This window comes from Papio anubis, chromosome 6, assembly GCF_008728515.1.
Source record: "Papio anubis isolate 15944 chromosome 6, Panubis1.0, whole genome shotgun sequence".
Classification (NCBI taxonomy): Eukaryota; Metazoa; Chordata; class Mammalia; order Primates; family Cercopithecidae; genus Papio; species Papio anubis.
This window is the reverse complement of record NC_044981.1, coordinates 91,429,325-91,454,658: the sequence shown is the minus strand read 5'-3', so window position 1 is coordinate 91,454,658 and position 25,334 is coordinate 91,429,325. Positions and strand designations below refer to the sequence as shown.

At 35.8% G+C, this 25,334-nt stretch overlaps 1 protein-coding gene across 3 annotated transcripts in view; it reads right to left on the bottom strand.

Annotated features, from left to right (window-relative positions):
• Window positions 1-538: 538 nt before the first annotated feature.
• FUT9 (fucosyltransferase 9) overlaps window positions 539-25,334 on the bottom strand; it is a 197,597-nt gene continuing 172,801 nt past the window's right edge. For 2 of the 3 annotated variants that reach the window (XM_003897926.3, XM_017958121.3), the window contains one exon: window positions 1,534-3,930. In XM_003897926.3, coding sequence (XP_003897975.1) covers window positions 2,843-3,922 — 1,080 coding nt within the window. In that variant the 5' untranslated portion in view covers window positions 3,923-3,930 and the 3' untranslated portion in view covers window positions 1,534-2,842. Of the gene's footprint in view, window positions 3,931-20,687; window positions 20,884-25,334 lie in introns of all 3 variants that reach the window. The other variant, XM_009205688.4, reaches the window with a different exon arrangement.

Below are 25,334 nucleotides of genomic sequence, written 5' to 3'. Positions count from 1 at the left end.
AGAGCTAAATGGTTCCACTGAGTCGTTTAATTATTTCACTTCAAATTTAGGAAACAGTCTTCTGGGACTTAGTAATGGGGTTTCAATGCACCTGTTAGACACTTAGTAGTACTGCCTCGACTTGGGTCGTATTATCAGTGTGTGATTATAGTCATAGTCCAACAAAGAGCCTAAATTTGTAGTCAACAATAGAGACAATGCCTTTAGGTCTTTCAGTCCTTTCAAATCATGAACATTCACTAGAGCCAAGGCGAGTTGAAATAATATTGAATGCTTTTCTGCCTTCAAAAAAGCAGGTGGCCCAGACACAGTGACTCATACCTGTAATCCCAGCACTTTGGGAGGCTGAGGCAGGTGGATCACTTGAGGTCAGGAGTTCAAGACCAGCCTAGCCAACATGGAGAAACCCATCTCTACTAAAAATACAAAAAGTAGCCAGGCATGGTGATACATGCCTGTAATCCCAGCTACTCGGGAGGCTGATACAGGAGAATCGCTTGAACCTGGGAGGCTGAGGTTGCAGTGAGCCGAGATCATGCCACTGCACTCCAGCTTGGGTGACAGAGCGAGACTCCATCACAAAAAACAAAACAAACAACAAAAAAAAGCAGGTGCTTTCTAAACTTGTTAGCAGTGTATCCTCTTTAGATCTCTATGCTTTTTACAGGTCAAATATTTGACAAATAAATGTAAATGTATGAATTTGACTGTCTTACCAATTAATTAAATATGGATGGAGATCTTTACTTATTGAGGAAAACATCCACATAAAAATATTATTTCCTAATGCATTGTGGTTAGAAGAGGTAATACAGAGAGAATAATATATTGGGTCAAAAGAGTTAACAAAATTTGCAACTCAGAAACATGTCAAACAGCTAAGCAATTGGGGAAATTTGCTACTTTTTTGCCCCATTAAATCAGCATTGACTCATACAAACTTCATTGAGAGTAGCACATGCATGTAAACAGTCTCAGACTGAATTGAAAGGAAGTTTTTATATGTCTGTCCACTTAATTGTAAGCTCATTTTAGGCAGTGATAGTACCTTGTTCATCTTATCTCTGTGGGTGTTAAGGCAGTGTCTGACACTGCATTCAATTTTGGCTTAAGAAATATACCTGAGAATCAAACAATCCTCTATTCATTACAAGAATATTCCTCTGCTCAAATCTTTCTGGTGCTAGGGTGAGCTTATTCTCTCACAAGATAGTCTGGGTAGCTGGATCTACGCCCTTTTTACTGAATTCTTTTTGAATTTTGCTGATGTCAACTTGTAATAGGACTACTAGAATAAGTCACAAATAGACCCAAATGGATGTTCTCAGAACATTCTAATTTTTGGATGGATTTTTGGCCTGAATGGAATAAAGGCACTAAAGATTATTTTGAGGAATGCTTTCCTTGAAGAATCCTTAGTGGCCCGTCTTTTTTTCACCTACTGTCTCTGCTTATATCCAGCTCTCCTCTTCTCTAGCCTTATGGAGGAGAATGCTATAGGCAGCTGCAAGTTCAGGAATATACTCTTCAAAATTTTCATGTAATGGTAGGTTTATTTTGGTTCTGTAAAGCCCTGAACATCATGGTCGTATGTGCTATGTATGAATAATTACCAAAATGGGATATAAAAGTCATCTCCAATTAGTGCTTCTAAAGTAGAACTGTCACTTCCTTGAAACAAACAAACATTTTTCTGTGAATTCAATTGCATTTATTTATTCATCCAACAAATGTGCATTGAGATCTTACTCTGTGCTAACACTGTGTGTTTTCTATATATCCCCACTTTATTATATTTGACATCTTATATTTAATTCCTTGGTGATAATTTTATTTAGGCTCTCTGAAATGATAGAACTCAAATCAAATGATAGGGCTCATCATTATGAGCCAAATCTTATATCCATATGGTAAAATAAGACGATTTTAAATAATAGGGCTTCAGAAAAAAAATCTTAAATTGATAAGTAATTAAACATTCTTCATAAATGACACCATTTATAAATATATTTATAGGTATCATTTTTCTTTGTTATTTGAGGAAATCATTTGTTTTATTATGACAATGAGTGTTATCAGTAGCAGAAAGAGAACTGTCTTCGATTTTCTAAAGTATTATTGGATTACTTCCCAGGTGCTGAAAATCACAACAAATTGGATATTTAAAAATACTTGAATAATTTAAGATCATGAGAATAAGTAGCTGCAAATCACCTTAATGAAAATAAATGAGAAGTCTAATAGCTTTCTGAATAGAACAGTTCTGCTTTGTATATTTCTAATTCACTCCATGAACAATTTCACCTTCACAAATGTGGTAAACAGGTAAAAAATAGATCAAATAGAGACAGTTAAACACTTCGTTCAACTTCAGAGTCAAAGAGGTTAGAATTCAATAGCAACATGTTCTTCCTTTGTTATAGTATGCAAAGTTGGAACTAGACATTATAAAACTCAGTGAAAATTTTTCATTCTTTAAGCTGTGCATCTTCATTTCCCAAATAGATTAAACAGCTGATCAGTGTAGAAACAATAATCAAACCACAAGCTTACATTATAGACAACTACAAAAATGTGAAAAAACAATGTTTACAAATGATAATGAAGAATAAATTACTCTCCAGTGCACATAATTAGGTATATACAGGATAATTTAAAACCAAATGGAATGATTGCTCATGCTGAGCTTTTAAAAATCTCCACCAAAATATACATGTTACCCTAGAGAGGGAGATAAAAATAAATTGTGACACAATAGTAGTATGTTGCATCTCTTCTTATCCTCAATACTTGGATGATATTTCATCAAAATATTTATCAAGTGTGCAAGTGATGAAAAATTTTAATTCCAAAACCATTTCTCTAAATTACCAACAGATTTATATTCTTGATGCCTTTTCACATGATCACAAGCCAAGCAGGCATGTGATTCCCAAAATCGTGGAAGATTTACAGTGAAATCCTTCCTCCAGTTAAAGTAACTAAGGTATAACTTATTGTTTTTGTCGACTTCCTTCAGATACTTTGCTAGCTCACTGGGAGAGTTATAATCTTCCACATGAATGAATGAATCTGCTGGAATGTAATTCTCATAGTTTTCTCTAGATGGTCCCAGAACAACAGGTACAGAGCCAGCCAGAAAAGCATTGTAGAGCTTTTCCGTGATGTAATCCTTGTGGATTGAATTTTCAAAGGAAAGATAAAATTTACAAGTAGATATGGTAGGAATCAAATTTTTATCATTGACATATTCTCCAAATGCTTGCCCATAGGTATGGATTTCAATGCTTTTGCTTAGCTCATTGTAATACTTGACCCTGGCATGCTCAGGGTTCCAGTTACTCACAACCCAGCACACCAACTTCTCTTTGCTTGGCACTTCAAACACAAAGGGATTTGTGCTCACCGTCAAGAAGCCATAAGGCACTTGGATATCTGAGTCACGGCGATAAGTCAAAGTCAGGTTAAACAAGTGCTCAATGCCACTCTTTTGAGGAGTGTGAGTTGGTGACTCCAAATTCATCCAAATCCATTTCTGGAAGGGTGGCCTAGCTTGCTGAGGTAAATTTGTCAGATCCCAACTGATGTCTCGGTGATGGATCAGAACTGCATGGGATTTGTTGTACAGTGAACGGTCCGTTGTGAGATGGCATCCTTGGATGTTGAACATTGCTTGGCAGGATGTAAGGTCGAAGGTCTGCCCAAATGGCCACACCCACACCAGAATAGTAGTTTCATTAAAATAATCAGTTTTGGTGGAGAAGAAGTTTTTCATTTTCAGCACAGAGCTGGCTGATTCCATTGGACTGAAGATCCAGCTGTTGGTAGGTTTGATGTAAATGAGAAGACATGCCATGAAACAGCCCAGGATAATGCAGACAATTAAAAATGGGCGAAGAATTCCTTTGGATGTTGATGTCATAATTTTTTCTATGAAACAGAGAAAGACAGAAGGGGAGGTAGGGGTGGGAATGAAGAGATAATCATAAATATATTTGAGATATATTTAAAATCACAAATATGAGATAAACAGGTAGTAATCAATTGCATATTCCTTTTCAGTGTTATCAAACCATTAAGAGAAACAGAACTTTCCTCAAAGCCAAGAAACTGCTTTCAAAAGGAAGTTTCCTAAAAACTCTTCTAAAAGTACCAGCATATCTTCAAACCAAGAAACTTTTTTTTTCAACGCTATCCTTAACTGTTCTATTTTTATTTGCTTGTAGAAAACTGGCACAACCTAAACTGTTATCTCTAAAGCCATGACTAGAAGTTTTAGTATTTTGTAACCACATCAGATTTGTAAACATTTCCCAGTTGATATAATCACTTATTTACTCTCATATTGAGACTGTACTATAACTTTGTGGTTCAGATGGAATTCAATAGAAAACTAAACTGTTCTTTAAAAAGTTACATTTTTGTTTTTCTCGTTATAAATTTATCTTCACAGTTTGCAAATGCATTACTATAATCATCCGGTAAAAAAAAATAGCAACTCTTGATTTGATACATTTCTAAAAAACAAGTACACTCAGGCAAATTTTATAAATTTAAAACTCACAGTGTTTTGTTTTTATTTATATATTTTTCTTACAGTTTTCTTTGTTTACTTTTAATAATTTGTTAGTACATCCAATATCTACCAAGATGTAATAATCAAATGTTCTATTTGTATTGGAACAACTTTCTCACTTATATAACTTAAGGGCTTTAAAAAAGTTTTCCTTTGTATTAAGATGATACTGGTATTATAAAAATAAATGTAAACAAATTCTGAAAAAAGGGCTGTATTTCATGAAGAACAACTTTGATCTCAAGGATTTTAACAGATTGTGGCTAAAAAGATGAGTGAAACCTTTTTTTTTTTTTAAAGAAAAAAAGTGTCTCTGAGTTTCTTTCTCTTCGGCATTCATGCCTCTTTATGGGTATGAACATAAAAATATATTTGCAAAAACTGTTTCTTGATAAAATCCTCACAGATCTTTGAAATTCATGTTGTTTGTCTTATGAAAATAATATGGCCTATAAATTTCAGACTCATTAAAGTATTTTGAAATTTTGATAGAAGCTAGGATAGGAACATTAGATGTTTCCTTCCAAAAAAGGGGAGAAATTGCCCTTCATTTAATTACCTAAATTTATGTGAACATTTTAAAAAAAGCACATTCTTTTGCTGTGTAGTTTTTTTTAAAGCATGTGAGACTCTCTGAGTATCTAAGCTTGACTGTGAGTCCAAAGATTTTGGACATTGCATTCTAGATCACTTCCAGAACTACATTAGAATCAAATATTGCAGCTTCCTGTCAAAGTTGGCTTTAGTTCTACAGTCAATAAGAAAATGAAAACAAAAGGTATATATTAAATATGTCTAGGAGCTAAATTATTAATCAACCCTTGGAATACAGAGAAAATCAGGAAAGAATTATGAAGGAAATTTCAGTTATTCAGAATTAAATGACACTGAAGGTTCTACATGCCAAATTTTGTTGTATATTTAAACAGAAGGAAATTATAGGTTTGCATACTTTCCAGAAAAATAATAAATTGGTCAACTCAAGAAGCCAGACAAAGAAAAATGGTAAAATGCTAAAAAAATAAGAAGGAAAAATGTTAAGGTAAGGACCAGAAATTTGAAATGAGTAATAACATCACAAGTTTTGAAAATACTCAAACTGTAGGCAAGAATAATGAAGAAAAAAGAAATTCAAATTTAATATCAAAAATAGCAAATATTTGTTGATTTAGCATGGATAAAAATGGCAGTAACTATTTTGAGTAATTTTCTGTTGAAAAATTTGAAATATTACTAAATAGTTGTATTTTTGTACAAATATTTGTAAAAGAAAAATTCTGATTCAAAAGATAACAGTTAAAGAAATAGAATTTATAAACAATAACAACTAAAAGCAAATACTAGGTCTAAATAGTTTTCCAATAATATCAACAATTTAATAAATTGGGAATACCATCCACCTTTAAAAAAAAACCATTTTAGAAAATACAAAAATAAAGAACTCATGAGGTCAATTATAATCTTGTTACCCAAGCAAGATATGACTTTTTAAAGAAAAAGTCATTTGTGTTTGTGAACACAGATGCAAAAATACAAAAATTTAGCAATAATAAGTATTGGAAATAGATCATGATGTGATTCAGGAGTAAGTTTATGGAAGTTTAGTTGCATTTGATCCTAAGTATAAATTTAACTAATTAGACCATCTCTCAATTCCATCTAGACTCCACAATTTACAGACTGAAAAACCTTACCGGAAGGGTCTCTTTTCATTGGAAAAACATTAACTTCTAATATGCATGATTTGACTGACTTTTGCATTGTTTTCTTCCTGTGAGACCAATGTTTAATGGTTTTTAGAAATGAAATGCTCTGATTGACAGTTTCCTTAAATCCTTCTTGAACTGAAATGCAATGGCAAAAACTATTAAATAAATGATGTCAGTTCAATATAATCAGGTTACAACTGAAATAGCCACCATTTAATAAATGCTCACCCTTAGCCACGCCTTGTGCCAAGCATTTTACACACATCATTTCCTTTGATCTTTCCAGAACCCCTAAAAAGGACATCTTTTCTCATTCCTTCACAGATGAGGAGACTGAAGGCCAGAGATACAGGTAACTAGCTTAACCACTGGATTGTGCTCTCTCTTTTCTTCTATAATCTACTTTGAACAAATAATACAAACATGAATAATCCATTTGCTTTTGGTGTCTCAAGTTTTGTTGTCTTGATTTCCCTGGTCTCTACCTTTTATTCTGTAATTAAGAACCATTTACCCATGAGTTAAATTAAGATTAATTTCTCTTAACAAGAAGTATATCTGACACATATATATGGCACTTATCAGTGTCAAACACTGATTTGAGCACTTATATTAACTTACACACACATACACACATATTAACTCATTATATCCCCCATTTTATTGATAAAGAAACTGAGGCCCAAAATGATTAAGTAACTTGTCCAAAACCACACAGAGAGTTAATGGAACAGAATACTTTTCAAGCCCAGGCCAACTGGCTTTAGAATCTGGGCACTTGATAATTAACATTTTAGATCACTGTTTCCCCAGGTTGCAGCCAGAATATGCAATCATTTTAGTGATATCAGAACGTAAGCTTTGTGAGGAGCTATGTTTTCTTCACTGCTGTATCGTTATCACCAGAATGTAGCAGATGCTTAATAAATGCTGTGTATCTCATATGAATGAATGGGTAAATTGCTGCATCTCAACTATGTACAGATACTATGCTTGATAGGTAACCAGATATACAAAAATGAACCAAATGTGAATGAATGAATATGTACTTTGTTTCTTCCTCTGTGCATTTACCATGGAGCTCTCTATGGACTGACTCCCATTAAAATTGGCATGTGGCTATTCCTACCACTAGATGAGCAAAATCTCCCAGTTTTGCCTCTCTTTGTTTTGTCTCAAAGTTAGCATCTACCAGGAATATTTTAGTTTCATGTCTCAATTTCTCTCTCTCCCTCTCTCTCTCTCTCTCTTTTATAAGTCAAATGAGGAATTGGTCACTAGACAGGAACAATGTTCCTTCCACGGTGTGATTTCCAGTTTTCATGCTTCCTGGATATTTTATATAACTTGAGGTTCTCCTTGTTAACTCTCTGCTCACCCTCTCCCCTCAATTTTTCACTGCTGTCAGGGTCAATTACTAAATAACAGGGGCAGTTATTCAGTAACCCCTACTTTGTACAGAACTGTCAAAAAAGTTTGCCCCTTGGGGCCAAATTGACATCTCCTTGACAGAATCCTTTTCACCTATTCCTCATAACTAAAATTCAGTTGGATACTCACCATGTCTTATACTGGTAATCAATACAATCTATTTTTAAAACACCTGCAGCAGTGTTACTATAACTCACTAGAGATAGCAATAAATGTATAGCACAAAGCAAATTGTAACAGTAAATAGGATAATTAAACCTTTTCAATTATTTTTAGTAGTTTCAAGTACTATGAAAGAATATAACTTAAAGACTTTACCATCAAAAATAACAGAATCTGGGCTAAAAGTACTGCTTAACAAGACGTGGTATGTATGATTCAATTTTCTGTTAAGAGTTTACCTACAGTCATTCTTTAAGAACACTCTACTGAATGTTAAAGAATGGAAGATAACTTGAAATAGAAAAAGATTAGAGTTGTAATTCTCAAACCACAGATACATATCAAGGTATTTGGGAGAAAAAATGTGAAACTAAGGAGAACAGGAGGCTCCCTCAAGGAGAGGCAGTCCTATTGTAAGTTTTGATTGTGCGGGGAGGTAGGCATTGAATCCTTATTTTAAATGGAAAGAAACAAGAGCACACTATAGAACAAAGTTTAATACTTGCTTAAAATGTGGAGATGGAACAGGATAGCTGAGCTTGTAACTTGTCATTTGGGGCATTATACCCAGATTGCAGTCACTACCTACCTCTTCAACCCACCTCCCCTATCTCTCATTAGCAGGATGGTGGAGTTGGAAGAGATTTTCCCTTATGCCATTAGGAGTTGTTGGGTCAGCACATTTGACAGTCACTGTATAGTACATTTACTATTTTGTGTGTGTGTGTGTGTGTGTGTGTGTATACTATCAAACCATTCCTAATAAGACTTTTTGATAGCTGGCAAAAATATGTGAAATACGTAGACTATTTGAACAGAACTTTAGATCAACCTGAGGATCTTCAAGATAAATTCATACCAACTCCAAAGACAAGAAATGAATCACTGACAAATTGAAGGGTGAATTAAAGTTAGCAAAGGCCTCAGAAGCAACCTCAGAAACAAAGTTTCTGTCTGACTTTCTTCTGCCCTCCTGTCTTTCACCACTCATTATCTCCTAAAGCAAGCAATACAAACTAGAATCCCTCTTTCCCAAGGCACTCATAGAAACAAGAACCCTTTTCCTCCAAGGCCACTAATAAAACCTAAAAATATTCCTACACCTTGCACCCATCTTTCTGTGTAAGAACTGGCAATGAAGAAATTTCCTGACCTACCTTGTTCGATTGTAGGTCATAAGACCTGCATTCCAGAGAAGATCCTGCCTTTTACCAGAAGGAAGGAATGCTACAGAGAAGCCAGGAAGAATCTTAACAGACTGGTCTTGCTGAGTTTCTCCCTTTGTTTATTTGTTTTATTTTATTTTGCTTTTTTGAGACGGAGTCTCACTCTGTCACCGGGCTGGAGTGCAGTGGTGCGATGTCGGCTCACTGTAACCTCTGCCTCCCAGGTTCAAATGATTCTTCTCCCTCAGCCTCCCAAGTAGCTGGGATTACAGCTACACACTACCACGCCCAGCTGATTTTTGTATTTTTAGTAGAGATGGGGTTCCACCATGTTGGCCAGGATGATGTTGATCTCCTGACCTCATGACCTGCCCACCTCAGCCTCCAAAAGTGCCAGGATTACAGGCGTGAGCCATTGCGCCCGTCCCTCCTTTGTTTATCATTATTAGATCAGACCTTTTTTGCCCAGTCACATTTCTATATGACTGTCCATTCTTCATTAATCCCAAGCATAAAAATGAATAGTTCACCTTGAGTCTTTGAGTCTTAATTCTGAAGGCTCCCATGTAACATAAAGCTATGATCAGAGAAATTTCTTATGCTGTTATTAATTTTTAAATTAATCTGTCTATTATACTCAACTATTCTTCTATTAATCTGTCTTTGTTAGAGGGGAGTTGGCCATGACCCTTATCATGGGGAGGAAAGAGACCACCACTTTTCTATTCCCACACTGGCAATCGCTTCCCCTTCTTCCCCTAATATTCCAGGATCCAAAGTATGTATCTTGAATCCTTCAAAGTATATCCATAATTATCTAGATTTTCAAATAAGCCAAAACACCCCACAACAATACTATATGTAAATTCTCAAAACTACAAGGAAATCTCTTTATTTTATATAAGCCATTGGTGTTATCTGACTCTCAACTATTAGTAATCTGTTTATGCAGGCTCAAATACAAATTTGCTCCCCATATAATCATTGTGATCTTCGCTATCATAGTATTAGTACAGGATTCTGCAAAAATCTGAATACTACACTGAACGCTTATAATTTAAATTGGGTGGCTTATCTTTTCTTTTTAGGTTTTTTGGTTTTTGTTTTATTTTACTCCTGCCTACAATTTTTATGCAAGATTAAAAACAAAAGCTTTACGCTTTAGCTAGCTATTATACACCAAATTATATTCTGCCTCAGAGTCCTGTAAAATTTTATATATTCATCACTGTGCTTTGAAAAATTCCCTTGAAACTTCAAATTCTATTGAACCTCTCTAATGGGCATTCCTCCTCTAAGTTCTCACAGTTTTCTCCATTAAATTCTGAGCCAAATGCCTCTTGCCTTTGGGAGAAATGCCATTTCCTTTTTTGGTATGAAGACACTGGTCGATCTCTGGAATGCTATAAAATTTGTGTTTGTGAACCTTTCTCAAAGATCCTTAGATATAATCTCTGGTATTTCCACAGGTAAACCTTTATTTTATTTCCTCAAGCCCTGAGGAAGTTGCCACCAAATTATACCAATTTTGATCACCAACACTTTTCCTAAATATTCCTCAGAATGCTCTCTGGTAGTAACAAGTCCCTGATTCATTTCTGCAGTGGGGTCGTCTTTAGACAGTCCAATGCATGTCTTTGTAATATTCATTTTTCTTCTTTCATTTTTGTCTCAGACATTTGTTTCTACAGGCAAGAGAGCTGCCAACTACCACTTTTCCTGTACTGCAAATTTCTTTATTTTAGGCACCTTCTACCGTCTCTGTCTTTGAAATTTTCTTTTCAAATTCAGGGATTCGCCTCTCTTAGTTTGATCTTTCATCTGCTCTCTCTCCTCTCCACTCAATCACTAGTCCTTCATCACTGTCTTTATTAACTTTAGAAGCTCTGTTTATTGGCTTCAGCAGCAGCTAGAGCCATGCGATCTGACATTGAGCCCAAGTGTAACCTGGCTCATGCTTCACGTGCCCTTGGGGAATACCACAGACAAGACCAGGAGGTTCCTTGCTGGCATTTTTTCAGAACAAGCTTTCCGGCACCCTTTGAGGTCAGCAGTCTTTCATAACTTAGCTGTCAGTTCCAGCACTTTCCGTGATTATTGTCAGGTTTTAGTCCCTTGCAGCCAACCAGTGCAAGCCAGGAGAACTTTTTAAAAAAAAGTCCAAAACTCTCATTTTGGGCTGTAGTCTTTTGGACTTTATAAATGAGAATGTCTTCCTTCCAGATGATAAAGTAGGGCAACTAACCTAGTGACATCTTGACATCTCCCTGTCCTTCATATCCATACCTAACCTAGAACCAAATCCTGCCAATTTTACCTCCAAAATATTCCTTACATTAGTAAACTTCTCTCTATTTCCCTAGGTCAAATGTCCATGAATTCTTGTGTGGAAGACTGACATTTCTTTGTAAGTGGTCCACCTGGTGCTCCCTTTTGATCCTTTCAATTTGTTCACTGTACAGTAGATTAGTAGTCCTCAAAGGATGACTCCTCTAGACCAGCAGCATCAGCAAGATCTGGGATCCTGTTAGAAAGGCAAACTCTCCTACTGGAACCCAGACATATGAAATCAGAAACTTTGGAAAGAGGCCCAGCAACATGCTTTGAAGAGCTCTCCAAGTGGATCTGATGTACACTAAAATTTGAGGATTCCTCCAATAGGGTGATGTTTCAAACTGCAACTCACATATTACCATTCTGTTTTAGGCCCGTTGATGAATTCCAAATGCTTATAAGATTAAAAAAAAAAACGTTAAAAGTCTTCATGTAGCTTAAAGAGCCCTGGATAATGGGGACACAGCTTTTGTCTCCAGCTTCAGCGCATGCCAATGTTGCATTCCCTCCATCACCATACTTATCCCTCTCACAGAGCTGTTCCACCAGCCCGCACCTCTCCCTGGCACAGATTTCCTCCTCTCTTTACTGATATGCTCCTTTTCACTTTTCAGCTCTCAGTTCTACTGGCAGTAGCTTATGGAAAAATTCCTGACAGTCTCCCAACCTTCCCCCAACACACTAAATCAAAGCCCCAAGTACACATTTTATAGTACCATGTGTCATTTTTGCACAGCATTTGCCGCAGTATCAAGTTTACCTAGATTTGTGTGAGTATATGATTAATGTTGTTATCTCTGTTCAATTGTAACTAGGCTCATAAAGCAAAGATTGGGTGTTTTCACTCAGATTTCAATCACTAGTGCCTAAATCTTACTTGTCATATTCTTGCTCTCAACATATGTTTTATGACTGACCAAAGAGCTAACAATCATTCAGCATTTCCAATGTTTAAACCACCAAACTAAGATTTTTATATAAATTTTACCACTTAATCTTCAGGAAAAATATATTTCTTACTGTTCATTTAACAAATATTTATATATATATTTGTTAGATGAACAATATATAGGCATGTGTTTAAACACACACACACACAGAAACATATATGTATATTTATTTCTATGTGCCAAGCATGGTTCCAAGCATTTTGCAGGTAATAATTCCTTTAAATCTCACAACCAGATGAAATACGGGTTAGAATCACATCAATTTTTCCAGATGAGGAAACTGGTGTACATCTTTCTGCCTCAGGCCACACATACTGCTTTAAGAATAAACTGAGTGCAGTGGCTCACTACTGTAATCCCAGCACTTTGGAAGGCCAAGGCAGGATTGCTTGAGCCCAGGAGTCTGAGACCTGCCTGGGTGCCACAGAGAGACACCTTCTCTACAAAAATAAGAAAAATTAGCCAGGTGTAGTGGCAATGCCTGTAATCTGAGCTACTTAGGAGGCCGAGACAGGAAAATTGCTTGAACCCAGGAGTTCGAGGCTGCAGTGAGCTAAGATTGTGCCACTGCATTCTAGCCTGGGCAACGGATCAGGCCCCATCTCTAAAAATTATATATATACATACACACACACACATGAAAGAGAGAGAATATGAAGATTTCAGTTAACAGTTGCAAAGACTTTTATGAATTATATGACTGAAAATTGATTTTATGATATATATTTCCCTGGAGTCATTGTTAATTAGAACAAACTAGATTCACCAACACTTCCCTGTCTGTTCTCTTTCTGGAAGCCAATGGCCAGGAACAGTGGTCACGTGCCATCAGGAGAGGATAGAAAGGTGAATCAGAACAGTGAAGGAGTCTAGATTTGTTTTATTGTTGGAGTGTTTATGAAGCAATTCAAGGAACATCAAGGATTAATGATGCATTAATTGCTGATCCAAAGCCTCTGTGATAGTTGTATCCCCTCCTAACCACATTCTCTTTCAGATAAATTCCTTATGTGCTGCTCTGTTGAGTCAGCTTTGAAAATTAACTAACCTCAAAGAACCAAGTTGCCTAAAAACAATAAAGGGAGAGAAAAGGAAGATTGTAAGTAAACATTTCAATTATGTCCCAGAGTTTTCCACACATCATCAGCTGATATATTTTTTTAAATATTTGCAAGTATTTATTTTAATTACTGAAAACAAAATAAAGAATTCCCTCTCTGTAAATTTTTATAATCCAAATTCCCTGGATCTTACCAAACTACTGTATAAGGTCAGACATTTACTGACCATATTGTGATAGTTTGATCCTTTGTTGATCTTACCACTGGGAATTTCTCTTCTTTCCCCAGTTGTTTCTGTAAAGGACCACAGGAGTTTTATATGGATTCCAAACATTTCTAGCAATTACAATCTTCACCCACCCTACTCGCCATTTATCATTTGGCTGCCACTCGTCTGAGAATCTGTCTGATGCAAGCTCACTTCTGCTCCTCCCTATTGGATGTGTGGGCCCAGAATTCCAAATTCAGTAGTTCCTTGACCTCTAACTCTGCAACTGCCAGTCTGGCTTCATGTTGCAGCTGGGGAAAATTGACTATCTGCATCAAACTTTGTTGCTGATTTCAGTGGCTTTGAATTCACTGAAACACTCACAGCATCTCTTCCAGAACAACTTCCCTTAATTTCTGGTCCTCTATCTGCTAATGACAGAGGCTTTAGTCCAGTTCACAGGGCAAGGTAGAGAATCCATGGGAAACCAACTGCTTTACCCTCCTTGACTCTTTCCTACACCCTTTTTTCTAACATTAGGCCAGGCCGGCAACCTGCTCTAATCTTTTGCTATTATGTATACATAAAATTCTTGCTCTTCCAGTTTGTGATGGTTAATTTTATGTGCTAACTTGCTTGGGCCATAGGATGCCTGGATAAATGGTTAAACATTCTTTCTGGGTGTGTCTGTGAGAGTTTTTCTGGAAAAGATTAACATTTAAATTGGTGGATTGAGTAAAGCAGATAGCCCTCCCTAATGTGGGTAGACGTCATTCAACCCATTTTAGGGCCTTAATAAAGCAAAAAGATAGAGAAAGACTGAACTTGCTGTCTGCCTGACTGGTTGGACTGGAGCATGCATCTTCTGTCCTCAAGTTTCCTGGTTTTCAGCCCTTAGATCTGAACTGGAATTGACACCATTGGTTGTCTGGGTTTCAGGCCTTCAAACCACTCACAGCTTTTCTGGGGCTCCAGGTTGCAGATGGCAGATTGTGAAACTTTCTAGCTTTCATAATCATGTGAGCCAAAACCTTATAATAAATCTTTTCCTATACAGATAAATCTATTTTATATGTATTCTATATATATATGATAAATCTCTTTCCTGTTGGTTCTGTTTCTCTGAGAACCCTAATACACAGTTACAAAACAAACACCATCATGCATATAAAGGGACGTTAACATACTAAGAAGAAGGCTGCAGGAGTGAAAGAGAGAGTATTACTTTAGATGGGGCATTGCTATGACAACAGTTTCTGCATCAGACCAAATTTTGCAGGCTGATCATCTTTTGAACTCATGGGAAACTAATTAGCACCAGCTCTGCTGAGATTAAATAAAAATGTATCACTATAGTTAATGAGGAGCTCTGAAACTTCAAGTTCAATTTACAATAAGAGAACAAACTAAATGGAAAAAATAAGCCACAAAGAAGTCAACAGCCTAAAAAATAATATGATAAAAGTGTAGCTAAAGAGATTTTTAGAAAAAAGGCAAGTTTAATCAACTTACAGCTGAGTAATCTGAAAATGAACTAATGAACATACTTTTTAGAAACTGATGTTACTAGAAAAAAGGTGGAAAGGCAGAGTTTAGAAGTGAAAATCCAAGAATGAGAAATCACTAATCTTAGAGAGACAAATTTCTCGAACCTTAGAGGAGAGGATTTTTCTTATATAGGAATTTTCTTTGGCTCCATTTCTTTCTCCATAGTCTGAACAGAACCCTCAAGGGTCATCTTATACTTTTGTCTGATTTCATTCTTAATAAACAATCTTGTCAATATTAAGTTTACCAAGTTGCTAACTACTCAGAAGAAAGTTCCAAATTTTGTGAACACAATAGTGAAAATGGAGGCCACTAGAAGAGAATACATCAAAGAGAACATTCTTGCTTTTTTCCCTCCCACCAGAATGGAAAAGGCATCTGTCCTCACACCTAAAGCTGATCCCTCCTCATTAAATTATGAAATCTAAATGGGTAAAGTGATCTCATTCCATAGATTATTTTATATTTTTGCTACATCATCCTTTTCTATGTTTTTACTGCTTGTTTTCTATCAGAATTTAAATAAAATCAAAGTTCTCTTATCTTCTATTAAAGAACCTCCATCTTCCCACACATTGCTCCTCTGATTTCTCAAATAGCCATGTTATTCATATACCTGCCTAAGGCTCTGACTGGAAGTCATTATTTATTTCTTCAATTCCCTAAATCCTACATCTAGTCAATTACTATATTGAGTCCATTGAAATGCTGTGGTATTTGTTAAATCTCACTCCGTCTCCATCCTATTGTTACTTCATTGTTTAGGCTTATATCATTTTCTGGATTATCATAATGAACCATTCACTATTATAAATGATGTTAGTCTTGCTTTCCTCCAATTCAAAACAAACATGATGGCTTGAGTGTTTTTCCCCCCTTTCATTCCTTCTGTTACAAAAAAAATTCTAAAAGTATTGTTGAGGAGGAAGGAGTTAAAGTAGCTAGCCTGTAACTCCTTCTGACTATCAGGGGATTCCCCTGGAGAGTGGGGAAGGAAGGTTGGTGACCTGGTCTAATCTCTTTGTAAACATAACAACTGGGGCCCAGGGCAACAGACTAAGAATGTTTGCTAAAAAAAAAAAAAAAAAAAAAAAAAAAAAAGCATTTTTATCTATGAGCTACTTTGAGAAAGTTGTTCTTGATTTAGAATTGCTTACTGTAAAGAAACCTAAACTTTGATGAATTTATGAGACATGGCATAAGGGGAATGTCACATAAGCTATACAACAATCTTAGGTACAAAATAGAGATGCTTCTCTCTCAGACCACAGCAGAATAAAACTGGAGATCAACTCCAAAAGGGACCTTCAAAACTATGCAAATAGATTGAAATGAAATAACCTGCTTCTGAATAATCATCAGGTCAACAATGAAATCACGATGGAAATTAAAAAATTCTTTGAACTGAATGACAATAGTGATACAATGTATCAAAACCTCTGGGATACAGCAAAGGCAGAGTTAAGAGGAAAGTTCATAGCTCTAAATGCCTACATTGAAAAATCTGAAGAGCACAAGCAGTCAGTCTAAGGTCACACCTCAAGAAACTAGAGAAACAATAACAAAGCAAACCCAAACCTCGAAGAAGAAAGGAAATAAGCAAGATCAGAGCAGAGCTAAAAGAAATTGAAACAGACAAACAAAAAAAAGATATATGAAACAAAAAGCTGGTTCTTTGAAAATAAAAATAAAATTGATAGACCATTAGCAAGATTAACCAAGAAGAAAGAAAAATCCAAATGAGCTCAGTCAGAAACAAAATGAGAGATATTACAACTTACACCACAGAAATACAAAAGATCATTCAAAGCTACTAGGAACATCTTTATATGCATAAACTAGAAAAGCTAGAGGAGATGGATAAATTTCTGGAAAGATACAACCCTCCTAGCTTAAATCAGGAAGAATTAGATACCTTGAACATACCAAAAACAAGCAGTGAGATTTAAATGGTAATAATAAAAAATTACCAACAACAAAACAAAGTCCAGGACCAGATGGAGTCAGAGCTGAAATCTATCAGACATGAAAAGAAGAATTGGTACCAATCCTATTGAGACTATTACACAAGATAGAGAAAGAGGGAATCCTCCCTAAATCATTCTGTGAAGTCAGCATCACCCTAATACCAAAACCAGAAAAGGACATAGCCAAAAAAGACAACTATAGCCCAATATCCCTGAAGAACATAGATGCAAAATTCCTTAACAAAATATTAGCTAACCAAATCCAATAACATAGCAAAAAGGTAATCCACCATGATCAAGTAGGTTTCATACCAGGGATACAGGGATGTTTTAACATATGGAAGTTAATAAATGTGATACACCACATAAAAAGAATTAAAAACAAAAATCACATGATCATCTCAATAGACACAGAAAAAGCATTCCACAAAATCTAGCATCCCTTTATGATTAAAACTCTCAACAAAATCAGCATAGAGAGGACATACCACAATGTAATAAAAGCCATCTATGACAAACCCACAGCCAATGTAATACTGAATGGGGAAAAGTTGAAAGCATTCCTTCTGAGAACTGGAACAAGACAAGGATGCCCACTCTTACCACTACTCCTCAACGTACTACTGGAAGTCTCAGACCAATCAGACAGGAGAAAGAAATAAAGGACATCCAAATCGGTAAAGAGGAAGTCCAACTGTCACTGTTTGCTGATTATATGATTACATACCTAGAAAACCCTAAAGACTCCTCCAGAAAGCTTCTAAAACTGATAAAAGAATTCAGCAAAGTTTCCAGATGCAAAATTAATGTACACAAATCAGTAGCTCTCCTATACACCAACAATGACCAATCTAAGAATCAAATCAAGAACTCAGCACCTTCACGATAGCTGCCAAAAAATAAAAAATGAAACACTTAGGAATATACCTAACCAAAGAGGTGGAAGACTGCTACAAGGAAAACTATAAAACACTGCCAAAAGCATTCATAGATGACACAAACAATAGGAACCATATCCCATGCTCATGGATAGGTAGAATCAATATTGTGAAAATGACCATACTGCCAAAAGCAATCTACAAATTCAATGCAATTCCTATCAAAATACGACCATTATCCTTCACAGAACTAGAAAAAGTAATCCTAAAATTCATATGAATCCAAAAAGGAGTCTGCATAGCCAAAGCAAGACTAAGCAAAAAGAACAAATCTGGAGGCATCACATTACCTGATTTCAAACTATACTATAAGGCAATAGTAACCAAAACAGCCTGGTACTGGTTTAAAAATAGGCACATAGACCAAGGGAACAGAATAGAGAACCCAGAAATAAACCCAAATACTTACAGCCAGCTTATCTTCGACAAAGCAAACAAAAAACATAAAGTGGGGAAAGGACACCCTATTCCACAAATGGTGCTGGGATAACTGGCTAGCCACATGTATTAAAATGAAACTAGATCCTCATCTCTTGCTGTACATAAGATGGATCAAGGACTTAAACCTGAGTTCAAGATGGATCAAGGACTGAAATCTAAGACCTGAAACCTTAAAAATTCTAGAAGATAACACCAGAAAAAACCTCCAGACATTGGCTTAGGCAAGGATTTCATGACTGATAACCCAAAAGCAAATGCAATAAAAACAGAGATAAATAGCTGGGACTTAATTAAATTAAAGACCTTTTTCATGGGAAAAGGAATAATCAGCAGAGTAAACAGACAACCCACAGAATGAGCGAACATCTTCACAATCTATACATCTGACAAAGGACAAATACACAGAATCTACAATGAACTCAAACAAATTAGCAAGAAAAAAACAATTCCATCAAAAACCGGACTAAGGACATTACTAGACAATTCTCAAAAGATGATATACAAATGGCCAATACACATATGAAAAAATGCTCAACATCACTAATAATCAGGAAAATGCAAATCAAAACCACAATGTGATATCCTTACTCCTGCAAGAATGTCCATAATCAAAAAATCAAAAATTAATGATGTTGGTGTAGATGCGGTGAACAGGAAACACTTCTACAGTGGTGGTGGGAATGTAAACTACTACAACCACTATAGAAAACAGTGTGGAGGTTCCTTAAAGAACTAAAAGTAGGACTACCATTTGATCCAGCAATCCCACTACTGGGTATCTAGCCAGAAAAAAAAAGTTGTTATATGAAAAAGATACTTGCACATGAATGTTTATAGTAGCACAATTCACAATTGCAAAAATGTGGAACCAGCCTAAATGCCTATCAATCAATGAGTGGATAAAGAAACTGTGGGTTGTATATACAATGGAATACCACTCAACCATAAAAAGGAATAAAATAATGGCATCTGCAGAAACCTAGATGAGATTTGAGACTATTATTCTTAGTGAAGTAACTCAGGAGTGGAAAACCAAACATTGTATGTTCTCACTCATAAATGGGAGCTAAGATATGAGGATGCAAAGGCATAAGAATGGCACAATGAACTTTGGGTACTCAGGGGGAAAGGGAAGGAAGGCATGAGGGATAAAAGAATACAAATAGGGTGCAGTGTATACTGCTTGGTGATTTGTGCACCAAAATCTCACAAATCATCACTGAATAACTTACTCATATAACCAAATACCACCTGTTCCCCAATAACCTATGGGGAAAAATTTTTAAAAAAGAACTATGGAGAAAAAAATAAAATGGAGATGCTTTCTAACATAAATGCTTCCTATTGGGTGAGGTGACATTGTAGACTTCTATTATTATCAACCAGAGATTATATGTCTAATGTGAAAAAGAGGGCTGTGGAGGCTAATAGGGTGTTTCAGACCTCTTCTTGCCTCTTCATTCATTGAACCCTTAAACTACAGGTAAAGCTTCACACTGGACACAATCTCTCATTGAAGTGAGTCTGATATGACAATCTGATTTTATATTAACTTAATGTTTATTGTATATAATTTTGAAAATACACACATAAGTAAATGAAAGCAATCTATACTTCAACTCACAGAATTAATAACAATTTCTAGTCTTTACTGTATAGATCTATTTCCTTATCTTAACTATATATTTACCTATCTAGTTTCAATGACTAACTCTGTATGTTATTTTTAAAAACAGTAATGAGAACCAGTAAGTAAAGATCTCTTTTCTGCTGCTTTTCTTTTTTCTTTTTTACTTAACAGTAAGTTGGGAGCATTTGCTTAAGTCATCAAAAAAATTTCATTTTTATTTACAATAACCAAATGAATGGGTAAAGAAAATATACACAATAGAATACTGTTTAGCCATAGAAAAGAACAAATGCTGAGCTTGGAAGACATTAAGTGACATAAGTCAGGCACCAAAAGATAAATACTGTATGTTCTCATTCATATGTAGAAGCTAAGAAGGTTGTTCTTACAGAAGCAGAGAGGAGAATAGTGGTTACTAGAGGGAGGAGAGTGTTGGTGGCAGGGGGATAAGCCAAAGGTTGGTGAACTGATACAAAAGTATGCATGTGTTAAAATATCACACTGTACTCCATAAATATTACAATTATTACGTGTTAATTAAAAATAATAAAAAAACCTTCACTTACATTTAAAAAATGTAAACAAGAAGATCATCCACTGGTTTCTGGACTATGTGGGGCACCTGGCACATTATTCTGACAACACTTACTCTGGACACAGCACACCTGGTTTCAAATCACCACACCTGGATCTACGTCGGCTCTCTGTGAAACTTTTGGGCAACATCCCCAACCTTCCATGTCTCAGTTATTCATCTGAAAACTGAAAAAATACCACTATGCTAGATTTGTGCCTATAAAATGAACTGATACATGTAAATTCCCTGGGACAGTCCCTGGACATAGCAAACACTCAGTAAACATGACCGGGAATAATTGTTGCACTTACACATGCATGACTTAAGATGTATACTTGTTTTGTTACTGAATATGAAATTGCCACCAATAGCAGTAGCAATAATAAACTTTGCATTTCCTCTGAGAGATAGGATTGCAGAAGATTTTCCATGAAGTAACCTAGTTACTTAACCATCGAGCAATAGGTCACCTCTCACAAAAAGAAAGTGGTATTTTACAGCATGAATGTGTCACTAATTGTCATTGGCCACAATGTAAAAGGCAATTTGCTCCATTTTAACTTGATTTTGTCTCATCTTTTAGAGTAATTGCTGCACAATTATTTTGTCATAAGCTGTATGTTCAGTAGGCAAATCTGGCTGTACAAGATTAAGAAATTCATTTTCTCTGATGTGCTTTGCCCCTCTTTGACCTTCAATTTATGAAAACATATTTTTTTTTCAGGTATTCTCTTTGCGAATAAATGATTTTCACTTATTATCATTTTCTTAATTTTTATTGTTCTTATGTATAATAATTCCGTTTTTCCTTTCAGCTAGCAAGGTAACTTAACCAAAACTTTGCATATAAAAAATGCTCATTAAATATTTTTAAGTTCCTGTATTTATGTAACATAGTGTTTTGAATAGAATCCCTCTTAAATAATTCATAAGTGAAAAAAAATTGTTAAAGTAACATATAAATCCTGTTGAATAATAAATACCTTTGAAAGATTTTTATCTTAATAAGAAAGATGCTCCTCCTCTGTGCTCCCATAGCTGCTGTGCATCTCTTTGACATAGCACTTGCATTAGAATGACACTATAATTGATTTGCCTGTATTTCTCCCCCATTAGACCATAAGCTCCATGGAGGCATGAACCAAATTTGTTTTGACTTTCTATTCTTTGTACTTAGCACAATTTCTGGTACACAGGAGACATAAATATCTACTAAATGAGTAAATATGTATTGAACAAATAAATATAAATAATGAATGAATGAAAGTTCAATCAAACATTCTAACTTGATAGTTTTTTTCTTTCTTTCTTTGGAATGAAGAAGGACAAATCTTCTATGGTCATATACAATACGGGATGACTATACCTAAGATCCCAATAACTATAAATTTATAGCTGTAACGATTTCATTGCATTGAGAGAATGAGGTTTTTGCTGCTTGATGTATAAAATAAGACCCAGATTCTTCAGAAATCCCAAAATGTGGGAAACTACAAAAGGTTTGTTTCTTTTTAAAATTTTTTTAATTTAGTTTTTTTAAATTGTGAAATCAAAGTATTAATGAGATCCTTAAAGCAAAAGAATGTATTTTTTTCACCATGTGATTTTATGAACTGCAAATAGTGAATGCTGATGTGAGGCAAATATTGGCACAGTGCAAAAGGGAGATGCGAGATGGATATCTCTGTGTTTATTATATTAAATGATTAACATAATGATAGCAAAGAAGACCCTTAGATACTACAGTTCATATTCCTTCCACTTATATTTTAGTTAAATATCACATATTTAGTGACACAATAGAAACAACAAACCACGTATATTAGCTTCTGGTTCAAGACTTTTTCCATAATACAATGTCTCCCCTTTTCCTAAAATGAGGAAATACAGTTGTGATATTAAGAATTCAAAATGGAAAAAGTCCAAATTGAATTCATCAAGTGGGTTAGGATTAAAACTTAAACAAATGTAAATTCAAAAGAGAAAAGTCTTCCCTGGATATTGAATTGACCCAGTGGCTTGTCTTGGCCATCCTGGTACACATCCTTTCCTATCATTTTCCTGCTTCCAACACTGCCATTATGTTCTAGGCCTCTGCACTCAGCAAGGTCTGGCATCATGGGAGCTGAGGAGAATGGCAGTGTAGGCAGACACCAGACTTTGTTCTTCAATGTGATGCTCTTTTAGTCCTTTTAGGAATGAGAGTTCCTCACACTATGAGCAAACAAAGGCTGCCCATCAAAGATGCTTCTGCTCTGGGGAAAACAATGTCTGTATAAATATTCTTGGTGGGTGTAATTCGAATGGAAGAGTAATAATTTTAAGAAGAACTAGTTCTTACTAAGCCTTTAGTATGTGGCAGACTCTATGTTGAGGACCTTAGTAACATTAACCAAAAAATGATAATAATTTTAATACCCTATAGGATTGTTTTGAGAATTAAATGAGATAATATATCTAAATGTTTAGAAACTGCCTGGCTCACCCAGGGGCTGGATGAAAGATAGCTGTTACTATATTTACCTCATTTAATCCCAATGATTCCATGCAAAGGTGGAGAGAAGTTCATTTATTTGGAGGCTTTGGGGCTAGAACCCAAACCAAGCGCTTTACCAGGAGTTAACTTCCTGTCTTCCAGGAATTGTGGTTGAATGAGAATTAGGAGTGTAGTCAGAAACAGGTATGTTTTCTGCTTTTTTATAAAGTAACTGGTCAAGCTTTATTTAGCAAATTCTGTGAACCTTAATTTTTTCATCTCTAGATGAGTATAACAATACCTACCTAGGAGGACTGTTGCAGGGGAAATTTAACATAACATGTAATTACATTATCTTCCTTTCTGAACTTTGTCAATGCATGACCTTTATCCTAGCTGGCCTGTCATCTAATCTACCTTAGGGATGGGTAGGATAAGTAAATTCAGATTTATTAGAGAAGGAGTAAGAAGAGAAAGAAGACTGTAATTTTCAGGTTCTGACATATAGTAAAAGATACAAACTCAATTATTTTTAGAGAAAAAATTTTTAATGCTTTTAAACATATCAAGATTGAGGACTGAGAGAAGGTCTCTGGGCTTTGACCTAAGTGAGGAGTATCACATAATTTAGGGTAATATTTCAAAGAGAGAGAAGCGGCCTCTCACAAACCACAGGAACGGCCAACAGTATAGTCAGACACCTGAGATCTTAAGACAGTTCTCCAAATTGCCCTTGTTTTATGTATAGTATGGGTGGGATGTAGAGATGGCTGGGAAGCTTGTTAGAGGGGATTACTATAATGTGATGAAGTGATGAAGTAGCTGTGGAACTACCAAGCCTAAGACTAAGCGGCAGTCACAGCCAGACCCCTGAAAAGTCACAGCACCAAAGGAGCTGAGGAGAACCAAGACAGCCAGGCAGCTCCACATAGTGCCCTTCCTGGAGAGTCCCAGATTACAAATTATCCGGGCCTCAGAACCAAAGCCAGCAGGGCAAGCCAGAAGCAAGGAGCCAGGAAGCGTGGCCCTGAGGTTGGCAGATGAGACGATGCCTTTACTCATTCTATTGAATTTCAATTGAGCAAGAAAAATAGGTGAAAGGAGAGAATATCTGAGCGAATAAAAAAGCAAAATTTCCCAAAGGGATTGTTGAAATCCACAGTCAGCAAACTATATGGCTGGTGGCCAAATCCAGCTACTGTCTAATTTTTAAATAATATTTTACTGGAAAACAGCCAAACTCACCCTTTTATGTATTGTCCATGACTGCTTTTGTGCTACAATGACAGAGTTGAGTAGTTGCAACACAGACTGTATATTAGGGTTTCCCGCAGAAACAGAGCCAATAAGATATATATATAAATATACCTTACATATTATGTATCATTATATACGATATAAAATATTTCAAAAACATATTTTATAAAAGTAGAAGATAGATATAAATAGGAGGGGATTAACTAGAGGAGTTGGTTTATGTGATTATGGGGGGCTGAAATCCCACAGTATGGAGTCCACAAGCTGGAGAATCAGGGAAACCGGTAGTGTGGCTCAGACCAAGTGCAAAGCCTGAGAACCAGGGAGTGGACCGTGTAACTCTCTGTCCAAGGCTGAAGGCCTGAAAACCGGTAGAGAGGGAACTGGCGCAAGTCCTGGAGTCTGAAGGCTAGAGATCCTGGAGTTCTGATGTCCAAGAGCAGGAGAAGCTGAATGTCTCATCTCCAGAAGGGAGAGAGAGAGAGAGAGAGAGAGAGAGAGAGAGAGAATTCTTCTTTCCTCTCCTCTGCTTTTTGTTCTGTCTGGGCCTTCAGCAAATTTGTTAGTACCCAGTCACATTGGTGAGAGCAGATCTTCCTTACTGAGTCCACTGATCAAAAGTCAGTCTCTTCTGAAAACACCCTCAAAACAGACATCCCCAGAAATAATGCTTTACCATCTATCTGGTTATCCCTTAATCCCATTAAGTTAACATCTGAAATTAACCATTACAAACTGAATGGCCCACAAAGCCTAAAATATTTGCTCTCTGGCCCTCTGTAGAAAGATTTCAATTGCTGGTTTTTAGCACCAGGTAAAATTTATTTTAAAGTGTAATGTGCATATTTTTATTTATTGTTTCATAATATTTGAGGCTCAGGTAGAAGGCCAGAGTAGCTTTAA